Source organism: Dermacentor albipictus, chromosome 6 (genome assembly GCF_038994185.2).
Source record: "Dermacentor albipictus isolate Rhodes 1998 colony chromosome 6, USDA_Dalb.pri_finalv2, whole genome shotgun sequence".
In the NCBI taxonomy this organism is placed as follows: Eukaryota; Metazoa; Arthropoda; class Arachnida; order Ixodida; family Ixodidae; genus Dermacentor; species Dermacentor albipictus.
In genome coordinates, this window is record NC_091826.1 from 27,341,876 (window position 1) to 27,357,944 (window position 16,069).

At 44.3% G+C, this 16,069-nt stretch overlaps 1 protein-coding gene across 4 annotated transcripts; it reads left to right on the top strand.

Annotated features, from left to right (window-relative positions):
- The first annotated feature begins 228 nt into the window (after positions 1-228).
- On the top strand, positions 229-15,701 carry LOC139060916 (zinc finger protein 740-like). 4 transcript variants are annotated; one of them, XR_011515094.1, is made up of 3 exons: positions 229-435; positions 1,674-1,725; positions 3,096-4,987. XR_011515094.1 is itself a non-coding variant. In XM_070540222.1 (3 exons), exons 1-3 carry the CDS (start codon positions 400-402, stop codon positions 5,381-5,383), a joined length of 477 nt encoding a protein of 158 aa, XP_070396323.1. In that variant the 5' UTR covers positions 229-399; the 3' UTR covers positions 5,384-15,701. The 4 variants fall into 4 exon arrangements, 2 of the variants coding, with proteins under 2 accessions (XP_070396323.1, XP_070396324.1); XM_070540222.1 differs by lacking the exon at positions 3,096-4,987 and adding an exon at positions 4,995-15,701; XM_070540223.1 differs by lacking the exon at positions 3,096-4,987 and adding an exon at positions 4,995-15,701 and having other exon boundaries at positions 1,674-1,698.
- Positions 15,702-16,069: the final 368 nt, after the last annotated feature.

The following is a 16,069-nucleotide window of genomic DNA, read 5'->3' on the forward strand; positions in this document are numbered from 1 at the left end:
CCCAAAGGGTGCAATCGTTTTAAGAGTGTAAGAGTGGAGTGTATCTACAGGGAAATTTGAGGGGAATGTTTTAGAGTCATGCGGAGAAAAGTGCTGAAAATAGGTAACTTTCATGTCTAGGAATGGGAGCGAGTGAGTGAAAACTTTAATGAAAATAAAATATTATTTTCTTCTCTGAAGTACGGAACGTCACTTACGCCAGCACCATTCCCCCACTTTCATCGACATCACGACATGGCGCTGATTGCTGACGCTGTGTACCTAACGCTATGTTACGAATGTGTCAGGCGTGTTAAAAATGTCCTACCTTTTAATGGAGTGTTGCAAGTGTCTTCGTAATTCGCACTCTGACGCTTGCTTCTCTTTTCTCTTTATCGGGCGCATTATCGTTCACCCGCTATGTGGACTGAGCCGTGGAGTCATCCAGCTAAAAAGGCGAGTCGTGCACTGACGCTGCTCATCGCAGAGCGTCAACAAAGCTACCTCTCGACAAAGTACTCTTTGCCAACTGCATATCTAGCAGCGTGCTTGTTGTTGATCTTTAATAAAGTCATTGACATGCGAGTGACGTGACGACATGGTAGTTTCGGCGACCGTAGGACGTCTAGCCTGTCGACCATCTGTGTTTGTTCGATTTCCGTGCGCGCTTGATCCGCGAAAGAAAAAAAAAAAAGCTATTACTTGATTGTGTCGGCGCGCGTACAATATTAAACATGACTACTCCTGTTGCTAAACGTCACTATGCGCTTTGCTTCCGTTTCCCTTGGCTAGTGTACAAGCATGTATGACTTCATACCAACACTTTTCAATTAATTCGGACACGGCAAACTGTGTTTCTTACTGGAAACATCGCAATATTTCGCTCACCTAAGGCGGAACAATTAAGTGAAGGCCACAGCAAAGTAACTCCAGTGAAGGCAGTTAAAAACTGTTACTGTTAGGTCACCAGCACAGGCGTTCTTAACCAATGTATGCGAGAGAACGTATGTGAAGTTGCCGCTGTAACAGCAGCAACTTTCATTTTGCTGTAGCACCATTTTCTTGAAGGGCGAACTCTTGTTTATTTGTCCACACGACCCTGCCTTGCTCACGATTTATAATAAAGGTGGCATTTCAGCACAAAGTGGCCTGTTGCAAATTGACGAAGTAATTAGCTAAAGACCAGTGACGCGTTTTACGTTGTCAGTAGGTTAATCATTCGAACTATCTGTGCTGTTAGTTTCCTGCTTCCACAAACGTTTATTTGTATATCTTGCATGGATTGAGGTACGTGTAACATTGTGACGTTATACATGTATCAAGTGTAACTATGTTCACTTGTGTTGGAACAAGTTTGGTGAAGAGTTTAGTAAGTGCTTAGAAAAGAAACTGTAGCATGTTGCTTAATTACTCATACAATAGGTCACCGACCAATGTTAAAAAACGCAGAGTTTGACGTTTTCAGACTGCAGATTGCAAAACGTCAAGTTTTTTTTTTTTTCTGACATTGGCCATTGGCCTATTGTACGAACAATGCATTTACCTGACCAGAATTATGCTTGTATCTACCATGCATTTCCAACATAGACGAGATACACAGTTCTTCTGTAATCAAACTTAAATTAGTGTAGTGTTCTGTATGCACTGCGGCTGTGTTTGTTTGGTGTTTACATTGGATGTGTCGGTTTCTGCAGAGGCTTCTAGCACATGAAAATGCAGGTAAACCCAAGTTATGCACCGTTTCAGGTATGATGCAACCATAGCTCATCACTTTTTTCATTGCACTGGCAGAAACAGTTATTTGATGTTAATCCGCAATGATGTTAATATCTTTGTAATGCGTGAACAGTACTTAAGTAATGCTAGCTATGCAGTGTGCATGACCATTCAGGACTTTCACTTGTGATGTACAGGGCTCCTAAATTCAAATGTGACCAATTCCAGAACTACTCCAATGCATTGTTTCATTTCCAGGTTCACCAGCGTTTACAACAGCGACTTAATTCAAACTCCAATACGTACACTTGGGACTACTCCATGCTTAGAAACCAGCTACAGAGTGATTGGGTGTCGTGCTTCCATGTAATCACGCATAATTTACATTCGTCGCTGTTCGTGTTTCAGTTTACAAGCAGTGTACTTTCTGCTGGCACTGGTTCATGAAGCCTTTTGCTTGCCATTCTGGCCTTTATAATGTGTAATTGTGCAAAATTTTACTCCCGAGTGCAAGTTATATTTTATGTTTGCACTTGTTCATTTTTCATCTCTAGCCTTTTGTGCATCATATGTCTACTCCAGCAGAAAAGATAGAAAGATGGAAAATGGTGCAAATGTTTACACCAAAATCTCGCAGGAAATAGGCTCCATTTTCCAAGCGTGCGCTAGATGGTCCCACCATATTGCGCCACAGCCAACGACAAGGCAAGGCCTTGAAGTCCCCTCGTGGGAGACCTGAGTCCGGGTCATTAAACTTTGCCAGATTTTCTATAAAGTTGTTTCCATCCAGCCAACACAAAGTCATTAAAGAAGGCATGTGGTATCTGCATCTTACCAGCACAAGTTCATAAAAGTGCACATAACGCAGTGGTTGATAAGCAATAGAACGTACATCACGTGCAAGACGTGTATTTTGAAAGCCCTTTCAGGTGCACTTGTGCGCGAATAGCCTAGTTTTGTTCAGAGAACGAGCTTCCAGCTCTTCATATAAAGCAATGCATGCATAAGAACATGAAGCATCACAGATACCCAGCTCTGTTGTATGTTTTATGAAATCATTCGTTGGTTCTTTTGCTTAGTGGAACACAGCGAGAACACCGGAGCAATACATTCATGGCTTTGGTGAGCTGATAATTGTGAAGCCAGGGATGCAACTAATATAGCTCGTCAAAGTTGTTTACACTTTTGCTAATGTGGTGTACCATTGCAAAACATTCATACCTAACTTTCCACAATTTTCGTGTGACTGGTGCTCAACTTTTTCTGCCATTAACGCGTTCCTGCAAAAGTGAGGGGCAAAACTTGTAAGCTAAGGAAGACATGAGGCGGCATGGAAACTCCTCTTTCTTTTTACTGTGTGTGATCAGACTTTTTCTTTACTTCCCTTTTCTTTTTTCCAGCAAGGACTACAAAGAAGAGTCTATGAGGATTACCACTTTCTTTCCAAGCTGACCTCTTCACATCTCCACGTGCATTTTGTGCCTTTTTCAGTAATGTTCGCGTGCCGGTTAGCAACTACTCTACAGTCTGCTATTTATCACACGAGCTTGATCCAAGGGAGTTTAATGAGTATGTAATCACATAGTGGGCACATATGTCATTCTCTGAGTGCCAGAGGGGTGAGAAGCACCGAAAAGGAACACCTTGGTGTCAGTTACATATGTGACAACCTGAGAATGCTGTGCAAAGGAAGGTTGCATAGTGGGTGCCGAGAAACCATAATGAAACGGTGAAATGCCATTGTGTCAGATACAGTGTTTTAAATGTACGTCTTAAATAAAATGTGTTCCACATAATAAAAGCCAGCTAGTATAATGGCATTTATGGTATAACAAAAACCACTGCAAAAATGAAGGGACTGAGGAACAAGGTAGTCCTTTTCTCTGCTCTCGTTTTGTTTCTGCCACCTCAATTTCTACCCAAATGGTCCAACTTCCAGACATCATTTCAAATTTTATATGCATTTTGATGTGTTTGAAGGATGCTCTCTCAGCTAGTGCAAATATGCAATTATTTCCTTCCAATCTCGGAAGGCATCCAGAGGTTAAAATTGCTTACGTGGTGTTTAAATTGCAACATTGCTTTGCTGCTTGTCCTGGTATGGCAGAAGGATTGTGAACTAGCTTTTTGATTTGTGTTTGTGGGAGTAAGGAACAATGAAAAACAACAGCAGATGACCGGACAGCAAGAGTGCAGACAGGTAACACATGCGCTTGTATTGTGCCGTTCTCAAGTATTCACGTGAACCAGTATGACCATGATCTACAGGCATGTTGGATGAGCAAGAAGTGCATGGTTTGTGTGTGACAGACACTGTGTTATACACCTGTTCCATGTACAGTATGCCACATTTTTGCTGTAGTAGAACTCATGTTCACCATACTTTGACAATGCCCCCTTTTTGTGTCTACCACTGCTCTTTTCATACATGTGGCTGGTCCATTATCATACCTGTATAATGTTTCTGGATCAGCAAGCCAGTTTTTTAGCTTACACCTGTGCTGATCTGGTAGTGTGTGTATCTCATTGTATATTTGTCCTGGTTTCTGTGCAAACGTTCAAACATGAGTGGTTGTATGCCAGATCACATATATTGATGGAAACAAACTTATGATGATTATCAGCAGTTATCTTATAAGCACTTATTTAACACCCTGTTTTCTTCAGCAGTGGTGATACCAGTGTTGCAGAAAGGAAATATATTGCCATCCACTTGGCCGTAACACAAAGCTACAAAGGAAATCTGCCTTTGCAGGTTCAGGCTGCTGTTGGGTTTAGTACAATTTTCCCTTTCACGAACCTTCCTTCACTTTGCAGGCTCCGCGGAACTGATTTGTCATATTAAGTAATAACACACCAATGCCTTTTGCTGCAGATATTGAAAAAGTATATATCAAAACTGCTGCTAAGTTTAGGATATCTACTAAATGCATATTGCCTCTTTACTGCTTGACTTGTTAGACATGTGCTCAATATTTAGTAATCACAAAGGCTAGTGAAATATTTTTAGTTGTTCTAACTCCAATTTTTCTTGCGAGTAACATTCGCTTCTGCAAGTAATGCAGCTGAAGTAACATAATTGCCATATCTTTCATGGTAGCTCATTGATCACAGCACTGAAGTTTCATTTTGTAATTTTAGTAGAAAACTATGTATTAAGCATTGCAGCTGAGCATCCAGCAGAGGAACGTGTGTTTACTTTTTCCTCTGTGTTTTAATAAATGTTGAAGCTGACGAGTAGCGGGTTTTTAAAAGATGTGATGCCTTTTTGAGCAGGGCACCCTGTCTGTCTTTTCCAGCGGTGACAGAGGCCTGGGCAGCACACGAAAATCTGTGGACCATCAAGGCCGAAGCGTCTGATGACTCGTCATCGGGTGTTCGGAGTCCTCCATCGCCACCATGGTCAAGGGTGTCGGGTGTCTGGCGATGCAACCGATGTTTGTACACTGCCCCTGACATTTATCGGATCAAGCGACACCAGGTGACACACACTGGAGAACGCCGCTACTACTGCCCCATCTGCCAGGCACGATTCACCGCAAAGCAGAGTGTCAAGATTCACATGCGTCGGCACACAGGCGAGCGGCCATATGCATGCAACTTGTGTCCGGCACGCTTTACACGGCAACAACGCCTGGCAAGGCACATGGAGACTTGCGGTAGTACGAGCTTTGAACAAGCTGTGTGACATGGCCAAAGATGGCCTTGACGTAGCTTGTCATGTGGTGCGTTAGTGAAAGAAGTGATTGTAGTCAGTAAGCAAGTTGGGACCTGAGCACCAACTGCAATGAACTCTCACTTGAGCTCAGCTTGTTGAAAACTAATTGTAGATGTCATTGAAGTTATTGCAGCTGAGCTGTGAAGATAGTGGCTATCTGGTCATGTAGTGTGTTAGTGAAAAAAAGGTTTAGGTTGTCTATAACTCAGGAGAAGGCCAACTGCAACGAAGCGTCACTTGAGCTCAGCTCGTCATGAAAGTTATTGCGGAAAAACTATAAGGCTAGCAATCACATGGTTTTTTAATCGACAGCGTTTAGGTTGCCATGTATCAGTCGATACATGGTCATCATGGGAACGACACATGATTTATTCGTGGATCAACTAGAACTTTCATGCAGCCGTGCATTTCAACTGAGCTCCTTGTTGGTTCTCTCCTCCCTAGCAGCTGCCAGCCGAAACCTGACCTTCTTCCCATCCTTGATGGCAGATGGCAGTAGTTGTGGAGAGTGGCCGAGTGGGTACACTGAGGCATTCGCATACCAACAACATGGACCCGGCAGATCAACTGCATCCAGCGGGAGACTGGCTGCCTCCGCCTGGGAACTTGCTTTATTACAACAAACCACTATAGGTGCCCTGGCACCATCTATGTTAAGCTCGCCACAATACATCTCCCCTTCCAAGTCTCCTTACAAGTCCAGCCTCCTTGGCACACAAATAGGCCGTAACGAGAAATGCCCTTGGCGTTCTTTATTACATATGAGCACGCATGTTGTGCAGGGCTTAGGACAACCACCATACTCTTGATGTCACTGATACAAACCAGTTCACCAGGCAGAAGTGGATGGAGCTCACAAGCAACATGCCTTCTGCTGAAGTCCTTCGTCTGTCTTTGGCTGTTAGCGTCGTCTCTGTAGTTGACTTGGTACGACGGTGGTCAACTTGGCCTCATCAGGTTACTTGTCTTGGGGAGGCATGCTTGCAGGTGTCTGCCCATCCACAGCTGAGCAGGGCTAGCTCCATTGATGCCTGGGTGTGTCTTGATAAGCCAGCAGGGACAGGTATGGGTCTTCCGACTTGAGGAGGATGTCTTTGACAGTTCGGATAATCCATTCCACCTTTCCATTTGATTGCGGCAATCGAGGACTACTGTTGGCAGGACAGAAGCCATAGAACTGTGCGAAGTCCCTGAATTCCTTGGCTACAAACTGACCTCCATTGTCTGTGCATAGTAGCTTAGGGACGCCATGGCGCACAAAAATGCTCTTGTTGGCAGTGATAACTGTTGCTTACGATGTTGAGCCAAGGCTGATAACCTCAGAGAATCTGGACCTGTAGTAAACAAGAATACAGTCCTTGCCAATCAGATGGAAAAGGTCGGCCCTGACCTCTTCCAAAGGAAGACTTGGAATGACTGAGGCCATCATGGGTTCCAAGTGTTCACTGTGTCTCTCTGCATGGATACTGCCTCTCATGGCCTTGCTTTGCAGCGGTTGATCCCTTGATGACCATCGTGGAGCAGTTGCAACGTGTAGTGCTGGAGAGAGGTGGGAGCAGTGATGCGGGTGTCCTTCAGGAGCAAACCATCACATATTCTGAGGTCTCCCCTATGTTGCCAATATTTTTTCAGGGGAAGTGGCATCCGCAACTGTCTGGGCCAGCCCTTGGTGCAGTACTCCATGAAAAGATCGCACTCGCTGTCAGTTGCTTGAGCCATGCGCAGACCGTCAAGTTGTATGGAGACAAGGCGTGGCAGGAACTTGACGAGCACTTGCACATAGAGTTTCACCTGGTCGATCCACAGGGACGAAGAAGCATCCACAGGTGCCCGAGAGACTGTGTCCGCCATAGCCAAGAGTTTGCCGGTCACATAAAGTACCTTGAACTGATAGTTCATAAGCTTCAGACAAAAGTGCTGGATTCATGGTGGCAAAAGGTTGATCCCCATGTTACCCAAGAAAGCAATGAGAGGCTGATGGTTGGTGTCCAGGGTGAGGTCCAGAACGAGTACATACTGGCAGAACCTTTGCACTGCCCAACTGTCTGTCAACGCTTCCTTTTCAGTTCGGCTAGACCATGTTTCTGCCGGTGCGAGCGATTTTGAAGTGAAGGCAACTGCTCGACATTCTCCCAATGGTTGCTCTTGTAGAAGCACAGCTCCCACACCAAAAGAGCTTGTGTCTGCGGAAACTGTCGAATGTTAAGCACTGCAGTTGTCTGCTCACTGATGCAGTCCCTAACACACCTGGCGGGGTTATTCTGTACGAGTCCACCTATTGGACTGTCCATTTCGGCCGCTGCTGATTGGATGCAGCTTACGAGTGAGAAGGAGACGAGCGGCCCCAGCCAATCAGCAGTGGCCGAAATGGACAGTCCACTAGGTGGACACCTACGGAATACCTCCACTGGGCTCCTAATATATAATGCATCCTCACATTGCGCAAATTTGTGATCAAACCTTTGAGCCAGCAGCATGGCAGCTTACCTTGTTGGGGCTGATCATCAGTGGCTGTGGGTGCTTGAGTAGCTTGAGTAGTGTAGTATTCCAATGTTGTAAACATGCCTTGCATCGTCTCATCAGTATTACTGCACTGCAGTAGCCATGTGTGATTGCTCTTCGCTCTTAAAATTGTGAACATTTCCTATGTCACGATAAGTTATTGTACGTGGTATGCCATACCAGGCTTCAAATTTCCCTGCTTTTTGGAGCACAGCTCTTAATGGCTCGTTCCTGTGGCGAGTGGCAGCGGCGTAACCAAGCGAATGAGTGCAACAGCAAAGAATGAAAGAGAAGCATAGTGCTTCCTGGTGCTGTGCACCGTGGTGCCGCGTGCGACGTGTTCTGCAACGATCGCTACGATGTGGCGCCAGAGTACCGCGCTTCATCTGTTCACTTCTTTATCTTTCTTTGGTCACTGCTTTTAATTGGCTAACAAATGTTAAATGTTATCCCTCAATGCAGGATGCACCTGCATGTATCAGAAGTTTTTCAAATGTTATTGCTAGTTCTATCCATTGGCTATTGTCACCAAAGCTTTTTGTAATGTGATTGTATGCGTGGCATGAATTGCGTAGTACTTTCTGGGAGCCACGCGGGCACCGACGATCACTGACTCTGTTTGCCGCTATCGTTTTGCTTGAGTGTTACTTGTTTTGTAATGCTTTGCTCCGTTTGCATTGCGCCACACGAGACAGACTGTCTGCACCAGCCAATAAATCACGAAATGAAAACACATATAGAGCTGCACTCAAATTTCGCATTAGGGAGTATCACAATCGTTGGTGAATTTTTTTCAAGGTCTCATACTATACTTGATTGCTCACTTCATATGGTGCTGTCAAGTCATATTTGGTTTTCATGCTACTCAGCTACTAGGTTTTCATGCTCATACTCAGGTTTTCATGCTACTACTTGGTTTTCAGGTAGTCTTTTATGTATATGTCTTCTTGGACTTCTTGGATGTTGACTTGCAGTTGGTTATCAATTATTCTCCGGGGTATGTAATTAAACAACATTTGAAACTGGGACATTTTACTCTAGGATGTTACGGTATGTTGATTGGCAATGTAATTCTTGCCCGATATTCAGTCTAGTGGTCAGTGTCTCCATCTGCATTCTTGTTCACAGGCGGGAGAAGTTGAATGTTGGCTATGTCAAAAATGCCATCGGTCTATGGCGGGTAAAATGCTGTGAGGGTGTGTTCAATGTGACGATGTTCAATGTGGTCACTACGTACTTGCTCTTGACAGGAATGTGATGTCATTTTCGCTGATTATAGGTCTCAGATTATAGCTCTCGGCACCATCCATGTAACAATGAATCTTCTAGCAGCATGTGCTGCTGTTATGAAGTGCTTGTTCTCGTCAGCTGTGTTGATAGGCCCTACGTGGTCAATGGCAGCTCTGTGGAAGAGCATTCGAGGCACTTCCCTCGGGTTGAGTATTTCTGCTTGCAGTCCACTTGCATAGTTGTGTTGTTGACATATGCGACATTTTCTGACATATTGTGCAATGTCTTGGTCCATATTCTGTTAGCAGTAACGTTTGGACAGGTTGGACTTCGTTCGGAGTCTCTGTGGCCTACATCATCGTGGTGACTTTGCATCAAGGCGTTTTGAAGTGATTTGGGCAACACAATGTGCGGTATTGTCTTGCCATTTTGGGTTATAGTGTACACCAGTATGCCATTGACGATCTGGTAACATTCTGGTTGACTTCCTGGTAGCGACTGTTCCGCTATTTTCCCAAGTTGTAACTGTTAGAACTCATTTCTTATCACTGTGGTTGAACGAACATGTGTCTGTACCGTGTGTGCGGGATGTACAAGTGTCACTCTATCCTGGAATTGAATCATTGTTGGAAGTTAGAGCTGTGTTTGTGCCTTGTTTTTCTCTGTGTCCATGTCATAGTTGCACCACACTGAAAAGCCTTCAAGATGACGTACCAATAATCAAAAATCTCCACACTGGTAACTTTTCTCAGCTTCTCGTTGGCCCGCTGTTTCACTAACAGTCTTGTCATGTCAACCAGCTCTGTGTCTTTGTCCTGGGCTTTGCGCAGGTGTTACTCATTCAACTCCAGCACGTACACTGCATTGAGTCTTGGTAGCGCATCCGCCACGGTGTTTGTCTTGCCAGATGTATGGTGCACTGTGAGATAATACGAGAATGAGTAAAAAGTCAGGCATCCGAATCAGCTCATGGGGCTTATTCCTTCAACATTATGTGCACTAAGGCACATTTGTCTGTGATAAACTCTATATGGTCCAGTCCTTGCAGGTAAGGATGGAAGTTTTCTGTTGTAGCCCAGTGAGCAGCTCTTGCTTCAAGTTGTGTAGACTGTTAGTGGATGTCGCTCTTGGTGACCCTCATAACTTGCATATTCGACTACTTGCGTGGTGTCACCGCCTACTTGAGTGTGGACTGCTCCAAGCGCAGTGTGAGAGGCTTCGACGTGCACTTGAGTGGGTAGGCTTGGGTCGAACGGTGCCAGCATTGGTACCTTGGTTTGTTGTTGCTTGAGTGTATCTGCAGCGACAACGCCATTGTCATGACTAGCGACACGAGAGCGTCCAGACCACGCCATGAGCATCAGGAGCGCTTGAGGTGGGGTGCGGACATGAGCCCATGAAAAAAAGAAGGTTTATTCCCAGTACTGAACGAATGTCTTCGTGCATCTGTCTCGCTTGAGCACCACAGCTGCTGACCGCAAACGTCCCAATTGAGCCTCACCTTCTGCCCTGTATTAACGTGCTGCTGAAGACTGAGGTGGAGCCATGCCTGGCAAAGAGAACAAGCGATTTTATTCGCAGACGTCTCATCGCGTCTCTGTCTCACTTCTCCACATATTCATGGCCCCTTGGCATTCTGGTGTCCACCGGATTGCGTCTTTCTTCGTAAGAAGTGTCAGCGGTATTGCAATTCTTGCAAAGTTATTGATATGTTTTCACTCATGTGACTCAAGTAATCTCAGCTCACTTTGGACTGTGGCACAGTGTAGTTCGATATTGCTGCCATGTGCCATAGATCTATCATCTCTCCTTGTGATATCAAGAATCCAGGAAATGGTATCAGTTGTTCTATAATCAACCAGAACTGTTGTTCCATCAGCTAGAACTTTCGTGCACCCATGCACTCTGGCTGAGCACCTCAATGATTCTCTCTGCCGTCCCCCTCGCAACCACCGACCGAAGCCTAAGCTGCTTCTCATCCTTGACTGCAGAGGGCAGTAGTCGTCTGCTCACCAACATGTTCCCTAACACATGTAGCCGACAACTGGCACCCCTGCTGGAGTTCTGTGCAGCTACGCAATAAAGGAAATGTGATGTCAATCCCATTATTGCATGCAGCAGATTGGGTGATGTCCCAGTAATATTTTTTTGTCCTCAAATGTCTTGAGCATTGTAGTTTCACACAACGGACGCCAGGCGTGCCACTTCCATTCAGGCCAACTCTGGGTTCTCGGTCACTTTCAAGTGAGCCGTAACAGCCGCACTTTTTTGCCAGCTTTGGTATCGAAGGCACGAATTTCTTCAAGTTGTTTCTGATGCATCGATCTGCATTTAAATTTTGCACCAAGCTTTTTCTATAGCTACGCTACAGCTACATGTTGTGCAAAGTGAAATTTCGCTGCAGTTGGCCTTTAATTGACACTTTAGCTGCCTCCTGTGCGGGTCCTGAAACATAGCTTAATGACAGTGACCATGATTACTTTTCTCCGGTTTGTTCGCACTGCTGCTGGATTGTGCAGGATCTGTAAGCTGGACATGCCGATAGTGAGTCTTGCATTTGAATCCAGTAGATGTGCTGCTTGGAAAAAGAACAGAGCTTCGGGACTAAAAGAACTAGAAGAAGCAACATCTTTGAACTGCTCTAGAATGTAACCGTGCCACTGTCTGCCTTCTGTGTTGAAATGCAGAGTTGGAGCTGCTAGTATCGCAGTGATTCAGATGAAACCTGCTACACTGGTAACGTTTCTCTTGGCGTGACTAAAAGGGGAGCTTAACTTTGATCGTACCATTTTAAATGCAGTGCTGAGAATTGCTGAGGCAGATCATTTTCATATGCTACGTCTTCATATCTTGGTGCAAATTTATAGTCTCATATAGCATAGCCTCTGATGCTGTTTTCTCTCGTCCACATAAGCATTCGTCTGTTGGAGCCATTTGACGTGCAGGTGGTGACTGCACCATAAGTACTGGCTCACTGTAAAAACATTCCTATGGTGATGAATGTGCGATTAGTCAAGTTGGTGTAAGTTGTGCCGTGTTTGCACATTCCACTGTTGTTTGTTCATGCTGCCTATTATTAAGTGAAACTGACTGAGCTGCTGTTTTGCAAATTATGTCATTTTGTAAGCCTTATGTTGATTGCCCTTTGTGATATTTGCTGTGTATGTAATTAATTGCCTGGCAGGTAGTACAGGGTAAACCAATATGAGGTCTCGTAGTATACTTGTTCAGAGAAAAGAATTGAACACAAGGCTTGAACTGTGTGCTTACTTATATTAACATTTTTCTTCATAAATACAAACCCACTACACCCCCAAGGCTTCGTGAATGGCTGTTTGCTGTGGAAGCTTTCAGAGTAGTGTTTGCGTGGCTCGACATTGTGTTACACTAGCTTTTAAGGTTTTCACTCGCAAATATTTTGTTTGACCCCTTGTTATTCACTGTTGTCAACTTAAATGGATAGGTGCTATGATGTACTAACATTCACCAACCCATTCAATGGGAACCATCGAAAAGTCAGAATAATTGAGAGTCCGAAATATTGGATGTGCCAGAAAATAAGTGACTGTTCCACAAGTAGCCAAAAGGGCTCGTTAACGCATTCCTGCGCGTGAATACACTTGCCTGCAATGTGGTCAATCCACACTTTCGACCATTATCATGCTGTCACTACAGATGCATGGAAGTACAGTCAACGCTGTGGGGAGCACCCGTGCCCATTTCCTGCCACGTACTCGTGTCGGCCCTTTCGCACATTGCGAACATGTCGAGAGCCGGCGTGGACAAGAGAGAGAGGCATTACGTGCCCTCCCATTCTCCTTTGCTTTTCTCGACGTGCGTACCCCACCCCCCTCGCTTTGTGGGAAAGGTAAAGTTATCCAACGGGCGAGGGTGACATTCCCCCTCGCAAGACATTAAAAAGATATAAAAGCGCGCCACCGCAGGAGTCCCCCTCTCCCTGGCACCCAACCTCTAACCTGCCGGATTGGATCACCTGCTGAAAACTGTAAGTGACCTCCGCACACTCAACAAACACCCACAACGCATGCATCATATCTCCAGCCCCTGGTAACATGACAAAAGTCGATCGCATTGCGATAGCTGAATAATCGCAAGTTTCTTTGCAACCGTCATTCTCCGGCACTTCCCTCACTTAATCGCTACCCTCGTTCATGCAGACATCAAGGGTAGAGTTGGTGCCATATGAAGCTGCTTGATGACGCTAACTGACTAAAATTCACAACGGCAATCAAATATGTTGCCCAAGACCATCCTGATATTTAAAACATAAACAGACGAACGCTTGACATTCGGAATTTGTGTTACAAACCGCAGACACAAGCTTTAGAACATAGCGCCTTGGCTTGTTCCGTGCTTTGGGTGCAACCTGTGACTGCTAAATTCACTAGGCTTCAGTAGTGTGTATTTTGACAAGGCACCTATGACCATAGTGGCAGCGTATCAAAACAAAAATATTGATCTTTATGCTTGACTCGATGACCAAATTAGCATGTGGTTGTGCAGGCAGAGTCCAAGTTATTGAACGGCGTGCGTGCTTAGGGGTGTCAGAAATTTCGGTCATTCTTGTGCCTGTGGTCAGTGGCAGTACCACAAAGTTGTCCACATAATTCAGCATGTCAAAATTATTAGTGACCAAATTATTGGTTGATGACTGTATTGTGGTGTAGTTGTGTAATGATGCAGCTTTAGGAAGACATTTGTGAATTTAATTTTACAGGAAAAGGACTTCTACATGAAATGTGCACTGTTCCTGTATAGTTTTGTTGTCTGTGAGCTGCAGTCGTCTCTTTTAACTGTTTTGTGTCAGTTTAGACTAACAGCCTGACTGTAGGGATGCGAGGTTCATGAAAAATAATGCTGGCACACGCGAGACTGTAGGATGAAGCTACAAAATGAACCAGTATGACTTCTATTGCATGAAGAAAAATTCATCCTGGTACATATATTCAGCTGGGGCCCACAACCAAACTCTGTTGCAGAGGATGTGGCATTTGCCTTTTGTGAGCCTCGTGGATCTAGATGGAATTCTTCTGGTCAATCGATAGACAGTTTTGGCTTGATGCTTACCGCTCGCTCTGCTTAATGTTCACTTAATGTTCAATCCTAACAGAGCACATGGCGTTCAGGCAGGCCACGGAAGGCAGAACGCTGCGATTGCTCCTCTAAAGAGCCGGCTGAGTGGATCATGAGGGCGTGTCCACCTGGCTTCCTTGTCATTTTGGAGCCAAGCTGACTTCACATTTCTTGCGTCTCGATGAGTTGTCCTTATAAAAAATTGTGAAGTCAGCACAGTAACTTAAGCACATTAAGTGGAAGTGAAGCAGAGCATAAGCAACGCTCAGCTAAAACTCTCGAATAAACATGTGTTCAGTCAAATCTGCATCTGTCTACTGATCGGAGTAGATGGTGAGGAACACTGCTTATTCATTGAGCTGTTTAGTTACCCAGCAATTTGGTGTCATTTTATACCTTCTCTTGTTGTTGTCTTGTGTTGTGCTACAACGAACCTTACTATGAATTTCAACCAACTGGCCCAACTTGCGGTCTTGGCCCAGCCTAAAGGTGAATACAGAGAAGCACATTAATCGGGTTTTTGACACCAACCTAAACTTGCAGGCCTGTTTTCCTTTGATGGAGGTGTGGGTGAGTGTGTCATTCTGGTGTTAATGGAACATTTTACTTAGCCTGGAGATAGTATTTTGGTGAAGGCAAGAAGATAATCTCATCTGGAGGTTGCTGAATGAACTTTTAAACCTTGTATAGTACCTTTGCAGTAAAATTTAATTCCACCCAAAAAATTATAACCTTCACTCACAAAAGAAAGGAATGCAGGGTGGGGAAAGGGTAGGGTTCCCTAAATAGTGAAGTTTTGCATTGCAGTGAACTTTTTAAATGTGCAGCTTCACAGCAGTGTGGTGAAGCAACACTTCCAGGCGAACGTCATGCTGCTGTGAAGCCACACTTCAAGGTGAAATTTGCATCATATGACCCGCACCCAGGCATTACTGTGTAATTCGTTGCGTTTTTGGTGCAGGTTATATGCGCAAAAATATGGTATTCAATCATGAGAGGAAGATTCTCAGCCTCCTGAGAAATTCGTATTGGGTTCCTTTGTAGCTTTGTGGTACAGCCGGGTGGATGACAATTTTTCTCTTTCATGAATCTTCCTCCACTTAGCAGGCTTGTGCAAAACTGGTTTGCAATATTCAGTCATATTTAAAACAAGTTTATTATAAATCTATTTTTATTATTGCTGCCTGCTCAAGTAAGTGCAAAAGATCAGCAACATTCTCTTACTCTTTGTAGTTCTGAGTTGTCACATTGCAGTATATCTGTACACACTCTTAGACGCACGTTTGTTACGTGCTCACTGTATACATACTGCGTGTTCTGTGTTGTGCAACACGAAGTTTTATCCTGCACATAAAAAAAGAATGCATTCTTTGTCGCAGTGTGTTGCTGGAATAAAATGTTCTGCAGCTCTTACATGAATCGAAACATTTCTTTACTAATTGGAACTTGTTTGAAATCCTGACAGGCACATTTACGCAGATGCACTAATATATGCCACTAAGTTATTTGACGTAGCACGGGAATTTCTGCCCTGATTTGTCTACAAGTGCTTATGTTGCTTGCTTGTTTGTTTCCTTCATCTCCTTGCTTGTTTGTATATTTCTGCATTTAAATGTTCCCCAGTTATGCTGGTTATAGATAGACCACTGATGTGGGTCTTTAAATAAAATTTTAAAAATATATAACCTCTAATAGCCTGCAATTGTTTCCAAAACACTTGCTTGAGATGCCTTGGTTTGTACATCGGACTAAATTCTCAAAGCTTGAGAACTGCAAGTTTGAAGTCGTTATCAAGTGTTATTTCATAACATTTCTATTATTATTTACCCT

Excerpts from the sequence above, each read along its gene's own strand:
- LOC139060916 (XM_070540222.1), top strand. The coding sequence starts at position 400 with ATGTGGACTGAGCCGTGGAGTCATCCAGCTAAAAAG. Across the intron at positions 436-1,673 it reads GGAGTCATCCAGCTAAAAAG|AGGCTTCTAGCACATGAAAA; the intron begins GCGAGTCGTGCA and ends CGGTTTCTGCAG. Across the intron at positions 1,726-4,994 it reads CAAGTTATGCACCGTTTCAG|CGGTGACAGAGGCCTGGGCA; the intron begins GTATGATGCAAC and ends TGTCTTTTCCAG.